The sequence below is a fragment of the Protomyctophum parallelum genome, assembly GCF_964188405.1.
Source record: "Protomyctophum parallelum genome assembly, chromosome: 5".
Lineage (NCBI taxonomy): Eukaryota > Metazoa > Chordata > Actinopteri > Myctophiformes > Myctophidae > Protomyctophum > Protomyctophum parallelum.
Window position 1 is genome coordinate 39,896,047 of NC_139702.1, and position 17,371 is coordinate 39,913,417.

The 17,371-nt window shown below is 43.3% G+C and overlaps 1 protein-coding gene across 2 annotated transcripts in view; it reads left to right on the forward strand.

Annotated features, from left to right (window-relative positions):
* dok7b (docking protein 7b) overlaps positions 1 to 17,371 on the forward strand; it is a 48,076-nt gene that overhangs the window by 27,057 nt on the left and 3,648 nt on the right. Inside the window, exons 7-13 of one of the 2 annotated variants that reach the window (XM_083765423.1) lie at positions 855 to 965; positions 3,902 to 4,800; positions 6,069 to 6,140; positions 14,423 to 14,474; positions 14,606 to 14,761; positions 15,122 to 15,187; positions 16,651 to 16,887. In XM_083765423.1, the coding sequence (XP_083621549.1) occupies positions 855 to 965; positions 3,902 to 4,800; positions 6,069 to 6,140; positions 14,423 to 14,474; positions 14,606 to 14,761; positions 15,122 to 15,187; positions 16,651 to 16,887 (1,593 nt within the window). The remainder of the gene's footprint in view (positions 1 to 854; positions 966 to 3,901; positions 4,801 to 6,068; positions 6,141 to 14,422; positions 14,475 to 14,605; positions 14,762 to 15,121; positions 15,188 to 16,650; positions 16,888 to 17,371) is intronic. The other variant, XM_083765424.1, reaches the window with a different exon arrangement.

Below are 17,371 nucleotides of genomic sequence, written 5' to 3' on the forward strand. Positions count from 1 at the left end.
ACACATAACATACATACAGTAGACATACAGTGGACATACGTTGTGATTCATGTGGGAATGTGTGTGTGGGGGCGTGTTTGTCTGTATACAGTACATAATGCTTACAGATCTGAAGGGCTTATGCTGCTGTTGTTCTGGCTGATCCATGGGATCAACCAGGATCTAACAGACAGTTGCTGTGTGTGTGTGTGTGTGTGTGTGTGTGTGTGTGTGTGTGTGTGTGTGTGTGTGTGTGTGTGTGTGTGTGCGTGTGCGTGTGCGTGTGCGTGTGCGTGTGCGTGTGCGTGTGCGTGTGTGCGTGTGCGTGTGCGCGTGCGCGCGCTTTCCTTCCTCCTGCAGAGAACACACACTCTCTCATACAATATAAAAAAATGATGCAGTTGATGAGGATATTTCACCTTAACGGTCAAAGCCAGACTACAGGTCCTTCCAACCAGTCTTTCTCTGTGGTACCCTAATACGTTTCGTCCTCATTGTCTGAACTCTAAACCATGACACTCTGTCACATATCCTGAATGGCTGCTATGCATACAGTATAAGGGAATGTACATTGAACAGAATTGTTGACCTATTGGTGAAGGACATACGTTCACATGTTTCAGCATCTGCTAAAATGTACAAGCACTCTTGTGTTTTAACTGCCATGTTCATGCACAATAATGAGAAGTATGCCTTTTTGAGATGTCACAGTTAATTAAGCAGATGTTGTGACCATGGAAGAGGCATTCGTTACCAAGGTGCTAAAGTACCAATGTCTTAAGGATGCTATTATACAGCGTGGTTACAACATTAATGTAAACGTGTGTGTGTGTGTGTGTGTGTGTGTGTGTGTGTGTGTGTGTGTGTGTGTGTAGTTGATCCCAGTGCTGCGTCATCATCGTCAGAGGAGCAGATCAATGAGGAGGCATCAGAACTGGAGAAGAGACTCAGCATGCTGTCTCAGTGCAGCAGACCCAGCAGCACAGGTAACAAACACCCCAAGCTGTCCACTTTATTTAGGTGGGCTATGTACTTAGTCACTATTCGCCAATAGGTGTGTGTGTGTGTGTGTGTGTGTGTGTGTGTGTGTGTGTGTGTGTGTGTGTGTGTGTGTGTGTGTGTGTGTGTGTGTGTGTGTGTGTGTGTGTGTGTGTGTGTGTGTGTGTGTGTGTGTGTGTGTGTGTGTGTGTGTGTGTGTGTGTGTGTGTGTAAAAGACCTGGCTCGATGAAGTGAACGGAGGTGACGCAATTCTCCTTCAATAGCTCTGGTATCAATGTACCTTATTTGATGTACGATGACAAGAGCGCCCCTCATTTCACATGGGTGTGATTTACTTTTGTCCACCATAGACTTGGCTGGCGACAGGGAATTTATAATTAGGCTACGCTCTAAACAAAAATTAAAAGTCCATATAGACTTGGCTGCCACATGATATAATTTCAGAAAGCCATGCATCAATAATAATCATTTGAACTGGGGACCCCCCGAAAAATAAAAAATCACACCCGTGTGAAGTGAGGCGCGCTCTTATCATCATACATCATTGTACATCACATTCCGTGCTCAGCCAATCAAGTCATCACAAACGTCCGACCATTCACGTTTGCCGTCTTTACTTTTCTGCTCTCACTTTTATCTTCAATATGTACTTTGCTCAGCCAATCAAATCATCGCTATGGGGTGATCAGCCAATCATCAGCCAATGTTTGTGGTCACGTAAACACACAAAGCTGGGCATACTGTAGGAGGGGCAAGCACCCCTAAATAAATTACACCTGTGTGAAGTGAGGGGCGCTCCTATCATCATACATCATCATACATCTTCGTTCATCACAATGTTTGTGTTTACACAAACCCGGAAAGCTGGGCATAGGCGGGGCAAACACCCCTAAAAAATCATATCTGCGGACCCCCCCCCGACAAGCTCTTGGGATTTCAGTTAATTTCATGTGGACGGATGCTATGCTGAAAAGGGTGCAGATTAAGAACAGCTGCACAAATTGTTTGTGTAGCGGGTGCGATTTCACACCAGAAGATATAAGATGATGCACCATGTTGAAAATGACTGTAAACGTTGAGGGAGAGTAGAGGGACACAGAATCAGACAGACAGACAGACAGAGTGATGTTGTCTTGGACCGTTTCCAAAGCAGGAAGACCAAAGCGAGACCTGTACCGACATGCTGCTGTAGCAGTGAGGAACAAACTGTATTGCTTTGGTGGCGACTATGATGGATTGACCAACAACATCGGATGTCCATGTCTTCAACACAGTGTCTTTATGCTGGAAGAAGTTACCTCCAGTGAAACCTGGAAGAGGAGGACGCCACTTAGAGGTTCCATCCAGGCGCTACGGCCACACAGCTGTGTTGGTTGAAGATACAGTCTACATCTGGGGAGGATACTGGAGAGAGGAGTACTATAATGTGCTTTATGCATTTGATGTCGACGCCCACAGATGGTTCAAACCCAGTGTTTCTGGGACTGTTCCAAAGGAGAGGTCCGGCCACTCAGTGTGTTGGAGAAGGTCATGTTTGTCCATGGAGGTTGGACCAAGCTGTCTGGATCCACTAATGTACAAGTTGGACACCAGCACAATGGTCTGGTCTTTAATTAACACCAAAGTAACTCCATCACATCCTTCATCATATCACTCTGCTACTATCATGGGGACAAAGATGTTTGTATTCGAGGGCTATAGGGGGGCTATAGGGGGCTATAATGGACTATGGGAATTATGGGGGGAATGGGGGCTATGGGAATTCTGGGGGCTATAGGAATTATGGGGGCGGCTATGCGAGGTTGAGCCCAAGGGGAAAGGACCATGTCCAATGTATAGCATGTGCTGTTGCATTGTAGGAGATCGTATCATCCTCTTTGGAGGAAGGAAAGGAGATTACACTATCTTTGATGAGCTGTTCATCTTAGACTTGAATCCTAGTCTTAAGACATTATGTAAGCTAGCAGTTATTCAGTACGCTCTGGACCAATCAGAACTCCCACACAACATCAAGTGGGAACTGGTAGCCATGACAACCAACAACAGAATAAATAACATGAGTGTGCTCACTGCTGCTCACACCCTGTGTGAAGAGAGTGGTGCAACTCTGTGTGGGGGTCCCCGGGGGTCCCCGGAAGTTCCAGATTCACAGGACCATGACCAGGGTGCCGGCCCGGTTCCGGCAAGCCGCCCCACGTCCAAAACGGTAGAGAAATGAGAGAGTTACCATGTGGGGGTCCCTCTACTGTACTGTACTGTCACTGTACTGTACTGGCACACCCGAAATCATCATATACAGTTAATATGTGCGTGTGTGTTTGTGTGTGTGTTAGGTTGCGCACAGGTGGTGAAAAACAGCCATGCTGTTTTCGTGCTCACACCCTAAAAGAAAACCTGGCACCCCTAAAAGAAAACCTTACGTACCTTACCTTACTGTAAGGTTTTCTTTAGGGGTGTGATTTAGGGGTGTGATTTTTCTCCCAATTGTAGAAGCATGTGGCATTGACAGAAAAGACACAGCTAGGGCTGCATGGGATCCATCAATCAATCCGTCTTAATTACAGTGGCTCCCAAACGTTTCAGGACGAGACCCAAAACAGAGATTAGACGTTTGCCTCATGGGAACCAAACTAGCGAAAATAGCCGATCTACAAGTGCACAACGTGTTGCTTGGCGCCGCTTTGTTAGATTGTAGATTGGCTATTAATCATTATTATTTTTAGAGGAAAAGGAAGGTCATGCACACTCCAGGGAATAGAGACGGACAACTTATACAATATATATAATAAAAAAGTAGGAAAATAATGTTTTACTCCTGTGTGACCCATACAAATTGACCCGTGACCCACAACAAATAGGCCCCTCCCCACTGTTTGGGAAGCAGTGATGGATCAATAACCTGTGACCTCTGACCCTTCACAGCCTCCACCTACAGCGGCAGCACCTCGGTCGCCGGGGACGACCACAGCAGCGTGTCCAGCTCCTCCTCCAGCCAATCAGACGCCAGCTACGGCAGCGGCCGGCTTCACATGATGTGGCCCGAGGCCACCGTCTCCTCCAGCCGGTCCTCCTATCTGTCCACCGAAGCGCTGTCGGCCGGTGGTCCTCCTTCCTCCGCGGCGAAGGGGTCGTCCGGGACCAATCAGGACGAGAGGCTTTACGCCGCCGTCATGGGAAGTGCCGCGATTGGCACGACGACGTCGTCGTCCTCCAAACAGCTCCGCGGACTCCTGGACAGCGGGCGACAGAGCTCGCTGGACAGTGGGATTGGGATCGTCGCTTCGGGCAGCCAATCGTCCTACAGCGGGAGCTTCTCGTCCTACACGGGAAGCCTGGACACGGCCAGTCAGGGTGGAGGGGAGGAGTTTGGCTCCGTGGCGAGCCTTCCTCCGCCTCCGCCTCCTCATCCTCCTCCTCCTCCTCCTCCTCCTCCGTCTGTAGATATTCCACAGCGTCATTCTGCCAACAACACCTCCTGCTCCTCATGCTCTTCTAGACCGAGCTCGAGTGGCTCCTCTAGTACCCCTCGTAGGCACAGCGAGGAATACCAGAGGCCGAGCATGCTCATGCTGCAGTACGACGTCCCCAGGAGGCTGGTCCAGGGCCTAAAGGACGCCCCTGCAGGCGCTCAGGGCCTAAAGGACGCCCCTGGCGGTCAGGGACTCGGACCGTGCCACAATGGTCCTGCAGAGCACAGAGCCACCATGCAGCGCTCCCTCTCCTGGGGCAGTGAGAGGGCGCTCTCTGTGGCAAGTGTGGAGAGGTGCACACCCAGGCCGGCATTATTGCTCACAGACGGTGCAGTCTGTGAAATAACACAGGTAACCATGATCTGTCCCTTTTTTTTTTTTTTAAGGTAGAGCTAGGGCAGGATTAGAGAACATAAATGACTGTCATTGTAATGCAAATGAAATTAGAGATGTACTGTAGCTCTGCTTAACCACTGTATCGTCAATGGTAACCACTTTGGTAGCTAAACAGACAGAAAGACGTTCTGCACATCGGATTACATTTGGTAATGTTAAATAAGGCTGAAAAAAGGCTAAATTATTTGTGTTTTGTTCACAGCACACACCACATGACAAATGACCATTGATACTTGATATTGATGAAATAAAATTGTTTAATGCAATGCATGTGTTAATATGGCTCAAACGGACAATATGATAGGCAGGAGTGTGGACGTGTGTGGACGCGGCAGACACTTAAGTGGTCAAGGATATAGAATGAATTAAAACAAACGGATTGCAAATCATTATGCAAATCTCTTCTCACTCCAGTACCCGCACAGACTAATCCTCCCTTATGTCTTAACGTTTTATATGTACATAAACTAACCATGTAGGGCATTATGTGCGCGTACACCGTACAGCATGCATGTTAAGATCTTAGAATGTAACAATAACCATTGAGCACCACCAGACTGGATGCGTTTTTCGGAAAACCGGCGCTGCTAAAAATCCGAAAAACACAGCAGTGTGCAGGGACCTTAAGAGTACATTTTTTCTCCTGTCTCTGACATAGGCTGCTCTGAGTCTGACACATCTCTGCTCACATCTCTATTCTATAATCCTCTCGTCCTCACTGTTTTCTGATCCTCGCAATTATCTGAGATAATTGCAATTGTTTTGCATAATCGTCATATTATCAACTTATCAACGTATATCAAGTATAAAATCATGAAATGTCATGAAAGTCATTTATTTGTATATTTAAGATATTTGTCATAGCTGCCCTGTGCATGTTGTGATTATGAAGCCTACAAACCAAACGGAAATCAAAATCATATTAAATTAAATCGTCAACTTAAATGTGTAATCGTGACGGTCCTATTTTTTTTTTAAATCCTCTCCTTGCCCTCGGTCCGCCCATTTCTGTCTGCAGCCAACAGCGGCTGACAGCTACTGTCTTCCCCAGCCATACATCAGACATTAACTAACAACTCTTTCACTTTTCGTCATTACACCGGCCATTACTTTTCATTGTCGCGAGTCCACAAGACTCCCCATGCTACGTTGGCAATGAACCCCTGCTATATTGAACCACTGACCTTGACTGAACTCCACTACTTCATTGTGTCCCCGTGCAGTGCAGTCCTGATGTCGACAACTACATCACCGCGGAGCAGTGGCGATCGGCGAGGAACAGAGGCCTCACGGAGGTAAGATGATTTAGAGAGGACTCACACAAGGCCACAGTTTCACTGCTAAACCCCGAGGCAAGCTTATTTTTTGGCGGGTGCAGTAGTGTGGAACATGTCTTAACAGAATCAAATCTATCCCTACCCTGTGTGCCATGGGGAAAAATGTATTATAAAAACTCTTGAGCAGTAGAAATGCAATGGTAGTTTGAGCCGTGGTTGGTTTGTATAATGTGGGACTGATTTCCCATTTTACTTTTGGTATTTTTTTATTGGTTGATTTAAATTCGATCAACTCTAGTTTAAGTCCCAGTTGTATTCAGTATACGTTGCAAAGCACAAAACGACATTTTACATTTTTACAAAACAAAATGAGCAAACACTGTTTCACGAAACTAATTAGCAAGTCTGAACACAACTTTGTAAAGGGTAGGTTCAGACTCTAAATGCCCACTCGACTTCTTTGATAGCTTTGTTTATGGTAGAGTACATACTCTACAGTACACTTAGTTTTTAATTGTTTTTGATTAATTCATGAGAAAACAATGCTTGAATGAATTAACTAATGTGAGGGGCGGTGTGGGTAGAACACTTCCGCGAGAGAAAGAGACAGCCCTTGAATAATCTGTCTTTGAATAATAACAATTCACAGTAATTATGGTTCACAGAATTGCACTCAGAAAAAACATTCCAACTAAGCAAAATGTTCTAATAAACGTTGTACTGTATGTGCAACTTATAATGGTATAGCTCTCAGTGGTGAAAAGTAACCAGTAAGTACAATGTTGATTTACTTGGAGTATCTAAAATTTCAGTACTTTTACTTCTACTCCACTACATCTCAGAGATAAATTGTGCTTTTACTACACTACATCAATTTGAAAACTGAGAACCGGCAGAGATTCCACCCTGAGCAAGCAATTTTGTGACAGTGGTAACGAAAAACTTCCCCCTTAACTGGAAGAAACGTCAAGCAGAAGCTGACTCTAGGGTGGGCACTGGGCGGTCATCTGCCTCGACTGTGTCGGGGGGGAAAGAAAGAGAGAGAAGGAGAGACGTAGAGGGATATACAGGCAAATACAAGTAGCAATAGCAATAACTAGAACTGCACTCTGTCGAGTGCATACTTGCTTGTTGCACACTAAATGGCCAACTAGTGCGCAAGCAGAGCGCGCAAGTTCTTTCGACCGCTGTAAACTGTCAAATCTCAGTATCTCTGTGAAGGAACGTTTGAAATGATTAATGTTTAGATGTAACTATTTGCTACCTACTTTATACATATAAACATCTAGTATTATTAAGTATGATTCAAGTTTCTATCTATATAAGAAATACTGTTTTATCGTTGTAGATATATTTGATGTTTATGCAAGAAAACAGCAAATCTGTGCCTGGTTTGCTGGGACCAAATGACCACAAATGACCATATTTCTTACGTCATCAGTAAGAGCTAGTCATACACATACACACCACGTACTCTGGTCCCAGCAGATCAGGCACAATTTGCTATTTTATTTTTACTGATTATGTACATAGTATACGTATGACTAGCTCTAAATGATGACGTAAGAAATATATATAGTATATATATAGTATATAGGCATATACTATATACGTATAGATATATACTCTATACTCTATACTGTATAAAGTGTGTAGTTGTAAGTTGATTAGCGGTATACTGTGGTTACTTTGCGCCAAAAACCGTGACAGCTGTTCCGCCATTTGATGCTTACGCAGAAAAACATCAAATCTGTGCCTGTGTTGCTGGACCAAATGACCACAAATGACCATATTTCTTACGTCATCATTAAGAGCTAGTCATACACATACACACCACGTACTCTGGTCCCAGCAGATCAGGCACAATTTGCTATTTTATTTTTTACTGATTATGTATATAGTATACGTATGACTAGCTCTAAATTATGACGTAAGAAATATATATAGTATATATATAGTATATAGGCATATACTATATACGTATACATATATACTCTATACTCTATACTGTATAAAGTGTGTAGTTGTAAGTTGATTAGCGGTATACTGTGGTTACTTTGCGCCAAAAACCGTGACAGCTGTTCCGCCATTTGATGCTTACGCAGAAAAACATCAAATCTGTGCCTGTGTTGCTGGACCAAATGACCACAAATGACCATATTTCTTACGTCATCATTAAGAGCTAGTCATACACATACACACCACATACTCTGGTCCCAGCAGATCAGGCACAATTTGCTATTTAATTTTTTTAATTAACTGATTTACTGATATGTATATAGTATACGCATGACTAGCTCTAAATGATGACGTAAGAGATATGGTCATTTGCAGTGTTGGGGAAGTTACTTTTAAAAAGTAAGGAATTATAGTTATCGTTACTTATCTAAAAAAGTAATTTGTTACTTTACTTTACCTGTAAATTATGAAAGTAACTACTTTACTTTACTTTACTTTACTTTACTTTTCGCACAGTAAGAGAAAACACAACTCCCTCCTAACATTATGAAATGTAGTGGAACAATAAAACATGTTCAGGAATTTTGACAGGCATCTTTATTGTATAGCCTCAACTTGCCTTCAAAACAATTGGAGGACAATGTTTTATGTCCGCCACACAATTTACATTTCACCTCAATGTTTTTGTCGTCCTTGGGTCGCAAGTACTCAAAATAGTGTTTAAATTTCCAACTCCCAAAGCAACCGATCTCGCTGTCATGATCCGCATTTGCCATTTTAGCGTGTGGTACTGTATTATGATTTTCGTTCTACCGGCGATTTCTGTCTGTGTATAGTATCTATGTATGTGTTACAAGGGTTCGTGTGTCTGTGAATAAATCTGTTACTGTTTACAAAACGCAGTAAGCCCGCCCACCCTGTAGACTGTCTCTGATTGGCTTACCCTGAAATCTGTCCCTACGTTAGCCAATCAATGACCTCTTCTGCGACGTGCTTTTATCATGTTAGGGTGTAAGCCATGTGGCTGACTCAGGCTAGTATGAGAGGCAGCACAAACGAAACTGTCAACACAGAGAGTGCTCTCTCTCTGCACTGCAGTCAGCAGCACAGAGACGCATGATGTATGATAGACTCACGGAACTGCGAGACTTTTCACTGATCACATAAGTTGACATAACGCCATAACGCGGGTAACGCTCGCACAATAACTATAAGGCCGTTATGGAATGGGGAAATGTAAAGCGTTAGGTTACAAGTTACTGCAAATAGTAATTACGTTATGTAACGTAACGCATGTAAGGGCGTTAGTCACAACACTGGTCATTTGTGGTCATTTGGTCCAGCAACACAGGCACAGATTTGATGTTTTTCTGCGTAAGCATCGAATGGCGGAACAGCTGTCACGACGAAGGAGACCGGGCGAAAACATTACTTGCGCGCTCTGCTTGTGCAAGTAATAATACATGTAATAGTGTAAGATAATATAATAATTGCGACCGCAAGTCGCAGTTAACTATGAAATCGTATATTTACTGTCAGTCATTCAGTCAATCAGTCAATCAGTATGTCAGTCAGTCACACCGAATATACAGTATGGTCATGCCTCGTGATATCACGTGATGTCATCAATATTAAGCCCATATATGGAGATCCCTCATGTCATCAATATTGGCCAGCAACTCTACATCTCACCTCAAACCCTTAGATCTCCATATACAGTATGGAGCTGACCTGTTCTGACATTCCATATGTTGATCCTTGCCCATCCATCCTTCCTCTTCGATGTCTCCCTTTTGACTGAAACCCCGTCCATTTAAACTCTAGACGGGCCTGCCCCAAAGTTATTAGTGCAGCCGCGCCCGGTAACCGGCGAAAACTAGAGTTCTCAACAGGTCGGAAAATTAAGGCCCCGGCCCTACCTGGGCCCTCATCACACCCTGTACATTCAAGACACTGCCCCTGCTGCCACTGCCACTTAGATCTCCATATATGGAGCTTACTTGTTCTGACATTGATCTCATCAAACCCTGTACACTAAGGCACGTTAGGTAATATATTGTGGTATAGTATAAGAATGATGGTTGCCTCCACAGTGAATGTAATGCACATTGTAAAGTGTGTTGGATAAAGGTGGAGCGGAGACCATTTCCCCTCTCATTAGAAGGATTGTCCTCAGTTGTGCTTGCCGGACAGCTGTCCCGAACTCCTTGCATCTCCAATAAGATGTTCCAGTTAGCTGAACACCTCCGCTGACCTCACCAATCATGTGATTGGTCAGACACTGCAACCCCTGGCAAAAAACAAAACTAAAAGAAAACCCTTTTTTTTTTTTTTTTTTTTAACTTAACTTCTGGCTTCTGACTGTAGTTTGTAATCATCTCTCTTATCATGATATGATGACTCGCTGTACGGCTGTAGTGCATGTGTGTATGTGTGTGAGCTGCTGTACTACCTAAATAACTCATTTTTAGGGGTTAGGGCATTCTAAAAACGCTAAAATAATAAAGTAAAGGTAAAAGAAATCGCGGTGTCGTTCGCCAAGCAGTCGCACCCCCAGGTGTCAAGTTCAAGCTCCGCCTATGATTACATTCATCCGTTTACACTCCGATGGTGGAGGAAACCATGCAAGGCACCAACCTGCATATCGGGAGCAATTATGGGGTTCAAGGACACTTTGACACTATAGGGCTGTATTTTGCGTGTCTTAAGTACCAGGTCTTATTCCCTAACTTGAGTAAACTAAAGACCTGGAGGCGTGATCAATGCCATTTGGCTATTCTGAGTGGCCAAAGAGCATTGATCACGCCTCCAGGTCTTTAGTTTACTCAAGTTAGGGAATAAGACCTGGTACTTAAGACACACAAAATACAGCCCTATAACTCTGGGGGAGCCCGCGATGGAACTGGGAACCTTGCGGTTTCCATTCGGCTGCTCTACCAGCAACTCTACCCCTGACCTGCCCACTACCCAGACTAAAATATTCGGAAGGGACTAGTGGAGAAGAGATCCAGTAGAACTAAAAGACAAGTCATTTTATGTTCATTGCTCTCAATGGTCTTCCCTGATTAAATAAAGGTCAATGAAAATTAAAATAAATGTTTGGTTGCGCTCTGGTGTTGCCCTCTGAAAATAATAAATAGCAAATCTATAAGCTCACAACGTGTCGCGCTGCGACTGCGTTGTGAGTTTGTAGAGCGGCTATTTTCAGCATGCAACCAAAAAATCAGCCATTACGATGCCATCAAGGCTCACCAACATACAGTACATTTCAGTCGACTACCTTAAATCAACATGTAGATTTTATACTAATATCTTATGACAAAACTAGACTAACAAAAGCATTTCAGACCACTAAAATACTACTAAAACATAATTGTATTAAAAAAAGACTAGGACTAAAACTAAATCAAAATGTGCTGTCAAAATCAACACTCCATGCAGGGTTTAGCATTCAGAACTCAGACATATTTAACATTTCACATGCAGGTTCTGGATTTGTTTCCGTACACGTACACTATATGGCCGGGTTTCATAATGAGGTTCTCTCAGAACATAATTTGGGTCACAGAATGGCCTGGACTCCATATTTGGGCATGCCTCACACAGAAATCTCCATATATGGACATACATTTGGAGTTTTAATTGTCCACCATGCAGTGGTAGCTTGTGGTTTACTTTGCCACCTACTGGCAGCCGAGATTGGAGTTGGGCTGATCAGTCTAGTCGTTTGTGAGATTAGCCACAGAATATCTCTCTCTCTCTCTCCACCACCTCCGTGGCATTTCCCTTTTCACGGTCCTTCATGGGTTCCTCTGACACTCAGGGAAACAGGTTAGGCACTGACTGTATAGCCTATGGTTCAAACACATTTCTTCTTGAAGAGTGACGTGCTGTCATGACAGAGAGGCTTTCTACTACCAGATTTTGTAGCGGCAAGGATTGAATGATTCTGTCTTACTCATGTCTCTTTTTTGGTTCTGTTGTTTTTATTTTAATTACTGCTCACAGTTTCAAATACTCCCTTATGTCTCCCTATGAGTATTATATTGTATTGTACTTTAATTTCTGTACACATCATCCATCTCTCCCATATGCTTTATTTTATTTATTTTTATTCTTTTTTGTTCCTGTCTAAAAAAGAGTGTGGACAAAGAAACACTATTTGAAAAAATGGTTGTATAATATGATTGTGGATGTCCCTAAATAAAGAATATAGGCCCAGGCCGTAGCGTAACGGTCTGGGCACCGGACTGGTGATCCAGTCGCGGTGTGCCGCGGGTTCGACTCCCGGACCCGACACGGCCTTTACCGCATGTCATCCCCCCATCTCTCTCCCGTTTCCTGTCAGCCTACTTTCTATCCCTTAAGAAATCAATAAAAGGCGTAAGCCGCAAAAAATAAAAATAAAAAATAAAAATAAAAATAAATAAAGAATATAAAAAAAGAGAGGCTTTCAATATCTCGAGCGCGGGCGTTCAATTTGGATTCAGGCCATGTGTGTCTGATTAAATCAGCCATGCATCACCCACGCACACCATATAAAGTATGTCTTCATTTAGTCCATTGTGGCGCCGGGGTGGGGGGGTTATTAACCGATTGCTTGCTAACGGCTCCCGCAAACTGATTACCCGGTATGCTATGATGATAGCATTGGACAAACACACTTTTCCTAGGCCGACAGTAAATGTTCTCTTATAGCGAGAAGCATACCTCATACCTCAAAAGAAAGCTACATTTGTCCACAAAATATTCCATTCTGGAGATAATTATCTTTATGTAACACCTGCTTTTGTAGTGACAGGCTCATCTTGAACAGAAGCCGAGTTAGGAGCTGTTTTATGTCAGACGTTGACAGGCAGTTTTAAAAATAAATAGAAAGAAATCCTATGCATTCTATACACCGAATGAAAGCCCTGATTGTCTACTTTTACGAGGAAAAAGTACACATTTGATCCCATTTACCTTTCGTCGCTAAATGGCTTCTGTATGAGCTAAATAATGAGCATATGGGACTGATGTTTAGCAATAATGTAACTCTTGAGAGCGTAACATTTCACACTCAAGAGTTAAAGATCTACTCAGTACAGTAGATTCTACTGTAATAAGGGTCCATTTGGTTACCAACTCTCCATTTAGCTGGGGACCACCTGGAACCTCCTCAAGGACCACTGGTGGTCCCGGCCCACTGGTTTAAAACCACTGATCTATAATATGTATGGTAAGTGTGGGACAGGGAGTTGGGATGGCTCGGTCCTAATTGGGTACATGCATGACCAATTTGTAGACTACCTTGAAGACTCTAAAATGCACTGACTCATCGGATATACGGCAGGCCATATTCCACGCCCTATTTAATCCACATTATGTGGTTAAATAAGGTGTGGAATATGGCCGCATGGACCCTAGCATCTCTGTTGTGGGGTGAACATTTCAAGAAGTGAAAGCTTAAAGCTGTGGCCGGACCCAGTAAGTAAATGGTAAATGGTGCATATGTAAAGTGCCTTTATCCAAGGCGCTGTACATAGATTGTGCATTACATTCACCCATTCACACACACACATTCACACACCGATGCCGGAGACACTGCCGCCCCATGTTCGCTCTGCTGGGCGGTTTTCACTCATTTCTTTCTCGCTCGCTTTCAATGTGTATAAGTAGCTTACCCTGTTCCTCACAGCCTACCATTGATGTACTGCATATATTGATATGTTGTATTGATATGTTCTTTTTTATCTTTGTGTTTTTCTTCCTTTAATCTTCTTCCTATTTTTTTCCTGCCTTTCTGTATGTTACAGTGTTATGCTATCTGCAGCACTTTGGTTCGACCTTGGTCGTTGGAAATGTGCTATACAAATTAAGTTTGAATTGATTTGATGAAGAGATTTGGTGCAGAGGGCAAGAAAACGTGCAGACCTAATACAGACAGCCCTGCTGGGGTTAGGTTGGGGTCGCAATTCTGAAATGGCATCATTATTTTGGGGTCAGGAGCTGAAAGGTTTGGAAACCCATGCTCTCCAGATCAATAAATAATTGATAGATTATGTACATATTTACTAGCCTGGCTTCAGCCCTGAACCGCTTGCCTTGGCAATTAAATACATTATGTTCTGACTGGCGAATAATGAAGTGAAACAAAATGGAAATTTGAAATGGAGTGTCAAGGCTACATACTGTATTTAGAGTATACAGCCATACAAACGGATAAAGCTTAGTTTGCTTTCTTTAATAATACAGTGTTCTGTTCTGCAAATGTCTTTCACTGAAATGTTGTTTTCAGACACACTGACATTCTCTTAAAAGTGTCGAAGAAAGAGTGTAAGCATTTGTATTTTATTCTTTAGGCTACAAACCTTCCAGAGTCAGAGTCGTCGCAACCCAGCGCACATACACCAGGTTGGTGCACGACGCGCATGAATGAGCCGAATGAATGTTGGGTCGGACGGTGTTGACAAGGGAACCATGGCAAAGCGAATACAAAAAATGGGTTAGACTTTACAGTCTAATTGGTGTCTGTACTTTCTCAGACATCTGTCTCTTCGTGAGGGAGCCGGGAGACGACGGCAGTGATGCCGGCAGCGCGCTGGAGGGTCCGGAGGAGAGCTCACATTCTTACCTGCCCGCCTCCACCCCCCCGCCTCCACCGTGCACGCTAAGCCTCCAAATACAGCCATCAGCCCCTGGTAAGAACATGATCCGACCATTTTACTTGCAAGTAATGTCCCAAAATGGCCATACACCGTAGGCATAATACCGCTATGTAAATGTGTCTTTTTTTGCCCCGAGAGGCCTAATATCTCCCTTAATTGGCTGGGAAAGCGGTGGATGTTTGGTTTCCCGCATGCAGATTTCAATCCAGGTGTTTATTTAATGAGTCTAGTAGTCTCTCTAGTCTAGTCTAGTTTGAAATGGACATTCCATTTTCCGGTGGTGGGAAATGTACTCAAAATTAGTAGTATCAAGTATCAATACCGGTGCTACAGAACATGATTAAATGTACTAAGTTACTTTACCCCACTGTCTGTTTGGATCCTGTTTTATAGGTCCGAGGTCAAGCTACGAACAGACCGATGTGTCCAAGAGAAGAGACCTCAGGCTGGATGAATACAGTATGTCCACATACCTTCATTCTTTCATAATTCTTTTTTTATCCCACAATTTTGTAACTCATTTTTTCCACCCAGTGTCAATTATGTAATGTAATCCTGGGCTCTACACTCCCTCTGCCTACCTGGGGAGAGCAACGGACTGACCTCATGCTTCCTTCAATGCATGAGGAGTCCAAGCCGCTTCTTTTCACCTGACAGGGGGAAGTTTCCCTAGGTTGGACGTTGCACGTGGAAGTAACACGTTATTCCGATCAGTTCCTTTCCCCTCCATCAGGCGCCCAGGCTGACCGGAGGGAGGTAGTTTATTGACCATGTTTTTTGTGAGAGAACATGCAAACTCCACCTATTCTAACAATAATAGTCTACTGAACAGATACCACCAGGCGCCCTGGCTGGTCAGGGGGAGGCAGTCCACATACCTTCTCTACATCAGTGTTTCTCAGCGGGGCCGCTATATCACCCCCCAGGGTTAAGCGTTTAGGGAACACTGGGGGTGTTTTGCTAGAAGCAATATTATTTCTGAAAGGGGAGCATTGATTGAGGTGCTCTGGGGCGCGTTTGTTTTACTTTGTTTTAATGATTTCCTATATGCCAGTTTAATGGTCAGTGTCATGTCAGTAATAAGGTCGAGTTGTTTTCAGTTGTTCCATTGCTTTCTGAATGATCATATAAGGCCAAGCTAGCTTTGGCCAAGCTGGTAGGATCTTCAAGCTGGCGCGGTGTAAGCTTGTAGATTGGCTATTTTCAGCATGCAACCAAGTGTAAAATCGTACAAGCCATCAAGGCGCAATGTCTACTAAAACTAGACTTTTAAAACACTAAAACATTTCAGGTGACTAAAACCAAATGAAGTTTTATTGAAAATGTGCTGTCAAAATCACAGTATGTAACACTGTAACACTGATACAGAACATGATATTATATGGAGACACAATGACCACCACCTCCCATTAAAAAAAATGTTCCGAACTTTTCTGTACCACCCTCATTGAGAAACACTACTTTAATCCTTTGTTCAGCCCTATGTTACTTCACATCAGGTGTTTTCAACCTTTTTGAATGTTTTTATTTTCTAGATAGTCAGAGTGCCATGTCAACATACATTTTAATGACACCAATAAAAACAATCCAACATATTTTTTATTATTTATTTAATATTTTCCCTTCCTAAAATATCATTAGATCATTAGACTCCACCACCAGACTCCCTCCCCAGTCAGAGTTTTAATGAATGTAGAATTATGTGCAGGATTTAATTTACATACAAATGTCAGGGACTTAATTTGCCAACGATGATAACCCTCCTTTGTGCCAATGCTGGCACCGGTGCCAAAGGTTGCCTACCCCGGCCTGCTTTACATGATTCCGCAGTCAGCAAAGCTGCCACGTACGTTCGCAGTCATTTTGGAACCAAAAAAAAAAAGCACCCAATAATATACTGTATGTTTCTCTTTCTGCTGTAGGGACATTTTTGCAGTCTTCGCATGAAGCTCCTACCTCTTTTTCCCCGGCCACCAGACTGTTCAGCAGCTACAGTGCCAATTATGTCAACATCCCTATTAGCCCCATGGCAGCTAAAGCCAGCAGAGAACTTCTCTACATGGAACTGGATCTGCATGAGCGCCGCAGAACGACAGCTTCTGCGCTGAGCCCCGGCGCCAACGCCGTGCGAGGTAACACTTTGGAGCTGTGCAGACCCAGTAAGAACACTGTCCTGAAATTGCAATTTTGGAATTGCTTGTTTTTGATTTTATTAGACGTCATGCAGGATGGAAAAACACAGTTACATCATGTTCATCGAAGAAACGTCAAGGATACAAACGGAAAGAAAGTCTAATTCGACTTATTTCCATTGTGGTCCTTTTTGGTCTGAGACAAACAACATTGCAACAATATACAGTCAGTATATACAGGCAATGCAGTACATCAATAAATAAAACAATCAAGAGCTACAGTACACTACCTACAGCGTAAATACATTGAATCATATTACTAATAAAAGTGTCAAGTGAACATACTGTATACTGCAACATCTGCAACATTTTCCAAAAGCAAAGCTTTGACCTTCAAAATCAAGTCAGATCACAGATTTACTGCTTCTTTGTTTCATTCATGGCCCAGGCCTACATGGTTTATTTGGTAACTGCTTTATGTCAGCCTTTCCTACCTCACGGCAAACGTTCT